Here is an 11,155-nt window from a genome sequence, read left to right on the forward strand (position 1 = left end):
GTGCTGAACTTTTTGTTTGACTTTCTAATAATAAAGTGACCTTTTTGGCATCCGTTCAACCTGTTCAGACTTGAACCGAGTTCTATGTCACAGATGAAGAAGAAAATAGAAGGTGGATTCCTCTCCTCTCATCATGACAATGATAAGAAGCGTGTGACATAAATCATACATCCGTAGATTCTGTGATGTCACCATAGGACTTGTGGGGTGGTACCACAGACAGATCTGCTAGACACCTCTTAGACCGGCCGTACATTTCTGAAAGACGTATTCATGAAGGTACGCGTCTCGGATACGCCATAAGTTAAAACTATAATCCAACTGTTATTGTGCCCGCTATTTGTGCCCAAAAAAATTTAGGTGAATATAAATAATAATGTAGTTAATATAATGCCGGTAATATAAAATAATAATAGAAGCCTTACTCTCTTCTCCAGTACCGCACGGTCATAGCACCGCCGCACCGCTGCACCGCCGCACCACCGCACCGCCGCACTGCCGCACCGCCGCACCGCCGCACCGCCGCTCCTCGATGGTCTTTGTTTCCGACGCTGCCTTTATCTACAGTTTTCTGCCTTGTATTAATTGATCCTAAAAGAGGGTCAAAAGTAAAGCAAAAAATAAAAAGGCAAATACAAAGAAATGTTATCAAAAGAATAAAGAAAATGCTGATATTTTTTAAATGGGCGTAAAAAACGCCTCAAACAATAAACTCTCAGGACATTTTAATAAGGTTAATTAGGGGCAAAACTGGTGACATCCGTATAGATGTCACTTAACGGTTTAGCAAACAAATGGGTAATCACCAGGGACATCTATACGGAAAAGCGGTAATCATCTACAACGGAACATTGTCTATCCCAGCAAATACCATCTTACATTGCTTGTTCACACTCAGAACAGAACTAAAAAGGATCCCTTTTTTCCTACAGCGGTTCCTTTTCAACAGTGAACATTAGATATGTGATGTTACCACTGTAGAATTTGTTCAATTTTGTGAGATATCATTTATCAAATCAGCCAGTGTTAGTGTATATTTTATTTTTTATTCTTTTATATATGTATTAATTAAACATTGTGATTTGCAATTACCCATATGGTCCTGTATGTTGAGAGTGCCGGTCTTTTCAAATATATACATTTTCTTACATTTGTGAAGGGTGAATCACTTTAGACCAGAGCACCTCATTGTGACTGTGAGAGGGTGAGCTATTTCCCTTTTTCTCATCCTGTGATGCTCAAGAGATGTCTATGGACGCAATGTCCCAGTGAGCCTGCACATCAGCTCCATCAGGCAAGGAACCTGCTAGGAGCTTTCCAGTGAAAGACAGAAAAGACATATTTCAGCTATGACGTCGTCCTGACACTTGTAAGGTGTGACCGCTATATTTAAGGAGGAACACTCTCCGGGACAGCACCAGACGGAGCAAGGAGGCGTCAAAGTGGAGCAACTCAGCTGATCTGGTAAGAGAACATCTAGGAGAACATCTATATAATGGAGAGATAGAGATAGATAGGAAATAGATAGATAGATAGAAGATAGATAGATACATAGAAGATATGGACTTCTTTATCCCCACCCTGGACCTGTCCCCATCCCCCAGCCATACCCAATTATTTCCCACTTGCTTTGGAAATTCTAAAATCTATTTAGTCCTGCCAATAAAGCTGATTTGATTTAATTTGATTTGATGATTTGATAGAAGATAAATAGATAGATAGATAATAGATAGATAATAGATAATAGATAGATAATAGATAGATAATAGATAATAGATAGATAATAGATAGATAGATAGATAGATAGATAGATAGATAAGTGATAGATAGATAGATAGATAGATAGATAGATAGATAGATAGATAGGAGATAATAGATAGATAATAGATAGATAGATAGATAGATAGATAATATATATATAGATAGATAGATGATAGATAGATAGATAGATAGATAGATAGATAGATAGATAGGAGATAATAGATAATAGATAGATAATAGATAGATAATAGATAGATAGATAGATAGATAGATAAATAGAGCGATAGATAGATAGATAGATAGATAGATAATAGATAGATAGATAATAGATAGATAGATAGATAGATAGATAATAGATAGATAGATAGATAGATAATAGATAGATAGATAGATAGATAATAGATAGATAGATAGATAGATAATAGATAGATAATAGATAGATAATAGATAGATAGATATATAGATAGATATATAGATAGATAGATAGATGGATAATAGATAGATAGATAGATAGATACAGATCCGATCCAGTACCTATAGATTCGGCTATGCTCTGTAACATAATTATACTCTATACATAGGATGTCGATTTGTAAGGTGAAAAAGTGCTTAATGTTATAACTTTCCGCAGCGCAGTCACAGATAATTCCGCATTTCCGAGCTATCTTGATTCGGGTTATTGTGGGGACTGGTGCAGAATTCAGTGCATGGCATTACTTCATCTATACTTTGTGTTTGGTCAGCACATTCGTAGTATCATACGGTTCCATACACTGCAGTGCCCTAGTAATAGCGCCATAGAGTGCTCAGTACTAGTTATCTAGAGCGCCCCAGTAACAGCGCCATACAGCGTTCAATAATAGCAGCTGTATATGGTCCCAATGTAACAGTACCATAATGATTCCCAGTGCCATGCCGTGGTCCACTTACTAGTAGCTGAGCCTTTCTCACCGTGATGGAGCCACAAAAAAGGGGCAAATGCCAAGCTCCTGCCATGTGATGAGGGCTTCATCGAGGGACACATCCTCAGCCTTGGTGCTGCTGACTATGGACGCCTATTTTAAGCCATAGAGCGGATGGTGAGGAGCCCTGGAGGAATTGCCCCTTTTACCCCTGCTATAATCCAACCCTGGTTAGTTGTCATCAGCTTGGAATAAAAATGTCAACCTTTCTCAGATATTTGATCCAGAAACAGATCCATCGTTACTGTCAGTAAAGCGGCTCGAAGGTGTAAAAAAAATAACCGCCTAGACAATGATGTCTGAAATAACCAGATGTGAAGGAACTGGTTGATGGAAGTCATACTGGTTCAGCAACATTCATGGTTAGGCAGACGTACGGCCGGCTAATTGAGCCTCAAGGTAATAAAAAATATAGTAACTAAAAAAGTCCGTCTTTATTTCACCCCTAGTCCTCATCATCTAAATATCTTTCAAATCAAAAAGCAGGTTGACTCTACAGACAACCCGAAATCCATTGAGATATAAAACCACACTGCTGTGACCCACTCAGCTCTGCTACATGTGCTAATGAGCCGTTGCCATTATTTTTTAAGTCAAAATTGTTCAGGTCAAATAATAAAGAGTTTTTCATCTTTGTTTGCAGACACAGAGCTCTCTCACAGTTGGGGGCCCGTCAAAAAGAAATGGTCAATGTACAAAAAGAGGAGCGCCCCTGGATGGGTAGAGTCCGGAGGATTGTGACTTTTACCTTTGCTTTTATAGTTCTGGGTGGGGTACTATGGGCGTTTATTGACAGCATACCCCTAGCCACAGATGAGTTTAGAATCATGGCTTTTGGCATCTATGGTGCCTTCCTCACAGCCCATCTGGTCATCCAAAGCTTTTTTGCCTTTTTGGAGCACAGGAAGATGAGAAGAGGAGGCCTCCCCTGCTCTTACACCAAATCAGTGGCTTTGACCATATCTGCCTACCAGGAAGACCCCATTTATTTACGCGAGTGCCTGGAATCTGTCAAGAACACACAGTACCCCCCAGACAAACTCCGAATCATCATGGTAATCGATGGTAACAGTCCAGACGACCAATACATGATGGACATGTTTAAGGAAGTTTTCTCAGAGGAAGACGTGGGGACGTATGTCTGGAAAAATAACTACCATCACTGGGACAAAGAGACGGCCGAAAAATTCCATGGTGCTGGAGACATCATTACCGAAGACCATACTGGACTAAATAATGAATCCCAGGACGAAAATGAAATCTATGCCAGAATTAACGAAGTCTCCAGGTATGATGATGCCAGAGTCAATCCTGGGCTTTTCACCATTGGGATGGAGATGCAGGATCTTTCTGGTGACCAACTGCAAGAAGACCCATTGCCGATGTACACAGAAATCGAAATGGAAGATCCTACCAGAATGGAGGTTGAGACTCTTATTAAGACAAGGCGATGTGTGTGCATCATGCAAAAATGGGGTGGGAAGCGAGAAGTCATGTACACGGCCTTCAAAGCTCTGGGAGATAGTGTAGACTATGTCCAGGTAAGACAAACATCCTTTGCTTCCAGGTACCAAGTAACAAGGGGTGTAGCTATAGAGGGTGTACAGGTGGCAGATGCGCCCAGGCCTAAATGCCCCAATTACCCGGGGCGTGGAAGTGGCAGTTGTTAACCAGCAGCATCGCTATAGAGGGTGCAAAATAAACCATTGCACCAAGACCTCAGTGCCGCATATGACCAGGGACAAACCTGTAATATAGAGCGTGCAACTTTAGCAGTTGTATCTGGGCCACGGTGCCCCAATTAACCAGGGACATCGCTATAAAGCAGGCATGGCCAACCTGCGGCTCACCAGCTGTTGTAAAACTACAACTCCCACCATGCCCTGCTGTAGGCTAATAGCTGTAGGCAGTCTGGGCATGCTGGGAGTTGTAGTTTTGCAACAGCTAGAGAGCCTCAGGTTGGCCATCCCTGCTATAGAGGGTGCAGAGGTAACAGTTGCACCAACGCCAGTGGCCCAAATGACCAGGGATGTAGTTATGGAGGGTACACAAGCAGCAGTTGCCCCTTGTTCTCAGTACTCCAAGTGACCAGGGACATAGGAACAGGTATAGAGGGTGAAGATGTAGATTTTGCACCCAGTTCCCAGTACCCCAAATACCAGGTACACAGCAATAGAAGGTGTAGAGGTGCATCGCCAGCTGTGCCCCAGATAACCAGGGATGTAACTATTGAGGGTACAACAGTAGCAGTTACTCCTAGGCCCCATGTAACCATAGAAGTACCTCTATACTGCAGATGTTACAGGTAGCAGTTGTCCCTAGACCACAGTGCTGCAAGTAACCAGGGGTGCAGCTATAAAGGCTGGAGAGGCCACAGTACCACTCAAGCCCCAGTTCCTGAAGTGGCTCAAAGGTCTCTGGGACATATAGTAGGACACCAGTATTATGAATGGCACATGGTAGGTGGGGTCCCTGTTACAGATTTTGTACTTGGGCTCAGGAGCTTCAAGTTACATGTCAGTAGGCAGCTTTTTTGTGAATATTTTTTAAATTGAAGGTTTTGTCCCATCTCGCTGTTTCCATGGCTAAGCGCCAGTCGTGGTAGTCAGAGTTACGGAAACATCCGAGCATCTGGCACTCCGCTATTTCCAAAACTCCTACATTGAAGCTACATAAACAGCAGAGCGCCGGCCATTGCGTAACTCCCCCTCTACCGGGCAGCGCTTAGTCCAATTTTGGCCGAGGGAAAAGGCAAGATGGCTCAACCCCTTTAACATCCGGCACAGTGCATGTTTCTTCAAATAGTCAGAAGCCACTCGCTTCTCACCACTTGGAGATCTATGTAATTACCACTGGGAGAGCTATGGCATTATAGTGGCCACTTGGTTCCCCGACCAATGAAGCTTAATTATAAATTATTTCCCTGGAAAAATTTCAGATCATAGTCCACAATGTTGGTAGTGGTCTCATGGACATGTATTATGAGGATAATGAAAGGTGATTAATAAATCATTCATATTTATTGATTTATAACTTGATTATGAAGGATAAACAATGAAAATGTACTATTCGTACATACAGGTGTGTGACTCAGACACAAAACTGGAGCCCCTGGCCACCTTGGAACTCGTGAAGGTCCTGGAATCTAATGATGGCTATGGAGCAGTCGGAGGAGATGTGCGAATCCTGAACCTCTCTGACTCCTACATAAGCTTCATGAGCAGCTTGAGGTATTGGATCGCCTTCAATGTGGAAAGGGCATGTCAGTCCTACTTCAACTGTGTCTCCTGCATCAGTGGTCCTCTAGGTAAGTCATTAACTATGGTAAGCTCATAAATGGCATCAAATGGATCATATAAGCATAGAAGAAAGCAGCAATCAAACCATACACAAAGTTCCAAAAAATTTTAAGGGCTGTGGATTTACTTTTTTTATAGATCACATAAGAGTAAGGCCTCATGCACACAACTATACTTTCATCCGTGTGCTATCCGCATTTTTTGCTAATAGCACACGGACTCATTCATTTCTATGGGGCCATGCACATTTCCATGCTTTTGGTGGATTTGCATGGCTGTTCCACAGCTTATTGAGCATGTCCTATTGTAAGCCAAATTGTGTAGGAAAATCGTCATTCCTTTTGAGGGGAGTAAGAAAAATGTGGAGTGCTCGTGGAAAGTGTCCGTATTTTGTGGATCCATGGCCTAAAAAATTGCTAGACAATATTGATAAAAACTTCTCACATTGTTGAAGGTTCCTTCAGGCCACAAACAATGGTGTAAACTACTTTTTTTTAAATAACTCTTTACTAAATTTCGATTTGTCATTGTGCAGTACCCTCCTACTGCTGTCTCTCTTCACCATTGATCAGCTAGTGCCACGTCCAATTAGCTGATTGTGGGGGCGTGGGGAGTTGGATCCCCAAAAAGTGACAACAGCAGTGCCCTAAGGATAGGCCATCAATATTAAAGTCCCAGACAACCCCTTAAAAGGTAATGTTCAGCCTTTTATTGGCCAGACATGCCTCTACAAGGTGTAAAGCAATAAGGCTGAGTTCACACGAGCGTGACAGATTTGATCCGGATGCGTTCAGGGTGCGTTCAGTTAAACTCGCACCATTTTGCAAGCAAGTTCAGTCAGTTTTGGCTGCGATTGCGTTTAGTTGTTCAGTTTTTTCCGCGCGGGTGCAATGCGTTTTGATGCTTTTTTCACGCGCGTGATAAAAAACTGAAGGTTTACAAACAACATCTCCTAGCAACCATCAGTGAAAAACGCATTGCATCCGCACTTGCTTGCAGATGCAATGCGTTATTAACGCAGCCCCATTCACTTCTATGGGGCCAGGGCTGCGTGAAAAACGCAGAATATAGAACATGCTGCGATTTTAAAGCATTGCAGAAGTGATGCATGAAAAAAAATGCTCATGTGCACAGCCCCATTGAAATGAATGGGTCAGGATTCAGTGCAGGTGCAATGCGTTCACCTACTGCATTGCACCCGCGCGGAAATCACGCTCGTGTGAACTCAGCCTTAAATAAGTCAGTATGACCTTACCAATCTCCCACCGCTCCAGTTCCAATGTTTCACGATTCCTACATGGTCACCACTCCCTGTTCCCTCTCGACACACCAGAAATGATTGCTTAGCTAATCATTTTGACCAGCACTGCTCCTCAATTACCAGAGATATAGCTAGGAAGTCCGCTATAAAACATGACCCCCATAATCTTCTGTGAATACCTCATCTTTAAGTTCAGTCTAAATAAACCATATATTTTAATTCATTTCCAGGTCTTTACCGAAACGATCTTCTTCAGACTTTCCTTGAGTCTTGGTATAACCAGAAGTTTTTGGGATCCCATTGTACTTTTGGAGATGATCGGCATCTGACCAACAGAATGCTCAGTATTGGTTACGCAACTAAGTGAGTACCACAGTGTGAGGAGTCCAACCAAAAGGTTCTTCTTGAGGGGTGGCCCGCTAAAAGGAGAACAGTAAAAAAAAAAAATTATAAAGAAATGGAAGATGTGGTCTATTATTGCGGAATGTAGGGAGCCCATCACATTGAAAATTCAGTCCGATCTGCAGGCAGCATGATATAGAAAAGGAGGAGCTGAGCAGACATATATAGTTTTGTGGGAATAGATTCAAGATAACTTGTATTTTGTTCATTTAACTGTCTGCTCGATCTTGGCTTAGGAGTCCAGTGGGCAGTCCTACTCAGTGACTGACAGTTATCAATATGTACACTAGTACACAGAAGGTTGTCAGCTACTGAGTAAGGCCACCAAGGTGACTCTCTGAAGCCCATAATGACCAGAGATTACGTCCAATGAAGTTTTACTAAATCCTTTCCTACAAAAATATTAATCCAACTGCTCAGGTCCTCCTGCTCTATAACATGCTTCGTGCAGATTGGACTCAATTTTCAGTGTGATAGGTTCCAGGTTTATGGGATTAACAAAGTGATGTGTCTTTTAATATAATATCACGATGAACATAAACATGTAGTCTATAGTATAGCAAGAAGGTTTCCTCCACTTTGGACAATGTCTTATTGTTAGAAAGGTCCTCCATTAAACTTCATACAGACCTCTTTCATTTTGACCAGGAATCATTACTAATAAAAAAAAATTTTTTTACAGGTATACTGCACGATCAAAATGCTATTCTGAGACTCCTGCCCAGTTCCTTCGTTGGCTGAACCAACAGACTCGTTGGACCAAGTCTTACTTCCGGGAATGGCTGTACAATGCTTTGTGGTGGCACAAGCATCATCTCTGGATGACCTATGAATCAATCATTGCCGGCATTTTTCCATTTTTTGTTACAGCTACAGTCATAAAACTATTCTTCAGCTGCCATTTGTGGGATATTATGTGGGTTCTACTCACTATCCAACTCATTGCCACCATCAAAGCCTTGTATGCGTGTTTCCTTCGAGGCAACCTGGTCATGATATTCATGTCCTTATATGCTGTGTTGTATATGGCCGGCCTCCTTCCCACCAAGTACTTTGCCATTCTCACTATGAACAAGAGCAGCTGGGGAACATCTGGACGGAAGAAGATGGTAGGCAACTATATTCCTCTTCTTCCACTGTCTCTTTGGTGGGGAGTTCTCCTTGCAGGTCTGATCTATACCATCATCATGATGTCACTTTGCACTAATTGTAGACTCATTGACGCAGAGAAAAACTACTTGATCTATGGAGCTTCGGCTTACGCCAGCTACTGGCTACTCATGATTGCCCTTTACTGGATATGGATCAGACGCTGCTGCAGGAAGAGGCGCGATTACTACGATGTTCATAATTGACCAAGATGACAATCGATCCAATAGAGCACACTGCCAGATGTATTAGCCAAGATGCAAGGGAACCTGAAGAAGCTCAGACTAAAATTGTAGTGGTTTCATCTCTCTCCCCAACTATGTTAGAGATGGTTCGTCATCCAGTATCTTGTTTGTTCCTTCTTTGGTCCTTGCTTATTGCATTATCTTATCTTGGTGTTCAGACAAACTCAGCAATCATACAATCAATGGAACAAGACTAGATGGTTCGGCCTTTTTTGACTTGTAGCACAGCCTAAATACAGAAAACTGGTTAAGACTTGAACCAATGGAAGTTACAGTCCCTCAAGTCACCTCCTACCCATGAAAAGAGGATGACGGCGGCTCAGGGAAGATTTATTATTGCTGCTTTAGGGTCTTTCTGTTACAGAACCACCTAAACATGGGGGTCAAGGGTACACCTATACAATTCTGCGTTTGTAACCAACATGGCGGTTATATCGCTGATAAAAATACTATGAAAAATTGTTATAATATTAGCATTTTCCACTGTCAAGAATATATAAAAAATGGTAGTAATAACAATTTCATGAAGTTTTACTGACACTTTAGTCCATGGCCTGAGGTCCTCTAATCCCCTTTCTAAACTTATGAAGATGCATTATCGTATTATGTGCACATAATGACTATTACATCTATAGATTTTATAGAATTATTTATTTCATTTTTGTGTTTTTACTAAGAATAAAATGTTTATTTATTATTAGGAATGGCTCTTTTGAGTTTTTCTCTATTTACAAATTAAAGTTATTGGATTATTACTCTGCTGTAATTACCCCCGCAACTAACTATTCTATGATGACCATACACAATATTATAGCTGACTCCTCGGATCTCCATAGGAGCATAGAGATGAAAAGTAGTCACTTACTGGTTGTAGCTGTTGTTGCTAGGCAACTTTCTCAAAGGTATTTGGTCACTGCTTAGCAAGCACAAGAGCCTAAACTGATCCCTAAAGGCCCCTTTACATGGCTCGATGGAGCAGATGATTTTCAAGAAGGAAGCGTTCCTTCCTGACAATCGCCTGCTTGTCAGTGAAGGTAACCACTGCATTTACATCCATACTTACCAAAGTTTAGGTTGGTAAAATCAGAGCATCCAAAACTCACCCGGGGAATGCCCCAACTCCGCCCAAATACGTCCACTTATGGGTGGGTTATTGTTAGCCCTGCCTATTTTCTTCCCAGGACAGCCCAAATTTGCCCGGACTGTCTCTGAAAATCAAGGACAGTCCCTGCATATTCGGGGCAGTTGCCAACTATGTTTACATCTAGCGATCTCCTCCACAGTGTGGGGAGGGGTGATTGCTAATGCCATTGCTTGTCCTCATACAGAATCATTGTGTGTCGGCAGCAGAGTGATGTTTATATGGCCCTACTGCTACCAGCTAATGATGATTTAAGCGTCCAAAGGAACGATCCTATTACCCGATGAACATTTCACTTATTCATCGGGTGATCCGTGGCACCTTTACACTGGCAGATTATCACTAGCGCGTGTTCGTACAAACGCTCTTTAGCGATAATCTGCCAGCCAATCAGGCAGTCTAGGGCCTTTATGAATTTTTATTGTTAAAAAAAAGTTTTTATAGAGTTTGTATTTTATGAGTTATGGCACTGGTTGGCCCTGTGCTCAGCTATTCCTGTCAGTGGAATAAACTTTGGAGAGGCTGGACACACGCTCAACTACCATTCCATTCAAACTCCTCCTAGCCCCTATCATATGGCTAGGTGGATGGGGGAACGCGAGTCTCCCTTTCTGGCAATCACTGGGGGTCCTAATGATCAGACTCCCATCGATCTAACATTTATCACCTATCCCATGGTGCCTCTTCATCATATCATGGTGCTCACACAGATTAAAACCCCTCAATTGTGCCTTACACAGCCACCTTCTCCATCTACCCTCATCCAGGCCTTGGTTATGGGCTTCAAGTTCAGCTGTTGTGTAAAAAATTGTGCTCCAGGCAGATAACTCTGTTGAAAAAATGGGTTAAAAAAATGTAGATAGTGAACTCCACCGTTCACCTGCCTCTGTCAATCTGAAGCTGCTCCGATCCCAGATACTTTTTGCTTCCCATCC

General features: G+C 42.0%; 1 protein-coding gene across 1 annotated transcript; it reads left to right on the forward strand.

Annotated features, from left to right (window-relative positions):
- Positions 1 to 1,328: 1,328 nt before the first annotated feature.
- On the forward strand, positions 1,329 to 9,779 carry HAS1 (hyaluronan synthase 1). Its single transcript, XM_044282643.1, has 5 exons — positions 1,329 to 1,464; positions 3,367 to 4,264; positions 5,805 to 6,030; positions 7,514 to 7,646; positions 8,368 to 9,779. Exons 2-5 carry the CDS (start codon positions 3,407 to 3,409, stop codon positions 9,038 to 9,040), a joined length of 1,890 nt encoding a protein of 629 aa, XP_044138578.1. The 5' UTR covers positions 1,329 to 1,464; positions 3,367 to 3,406; the 3' UTR covers positions 9,041 to 9,779.
- The last annotated feature ends 1,376 nt before the right edge of the window (positions 9,780 to 11,155 follow it).

Source organism: Bufo gargarizans, chromosome 2 (genome assembly GCF_014858855.1).
Source record: "Bufo gargarizans isolate SCDJY-AF-19 chromosome 2, ASM1485885v1, whole genome shotgun sequence".
Taxonomy (NCBI): domain Eukaryota; kingdom Metazoa; phylum Chordata; class Amphibia; order Anura; family Bufonidae; genus Bufo; species Bufo gargarizans.

Bases quoted from the DNA above. Each gene is read 5' to 3' on its own strand.
- HAS1 (XM_044282643.1), top strand. From the start codon at position 3,407: ATGGTCAATGTACAAAAAGAGGAGCGCCCCTGGATGGGTAGAGTCCGG. The intron at 4,265-5,804 runs GTAAGACAAACA...TCGTACATACAG, and splicing joins ATAGTGTAGACTATGTCCAG to GTGTGTGACTCAGACACAAA. The intron at 6,031-7,513 runs GTAAGTCATTAA...ATTCATTTCCAG, and splicing joins CTGCATCAGTGGTCCTCTAG to GTCTTTACCGAAACGATCTT.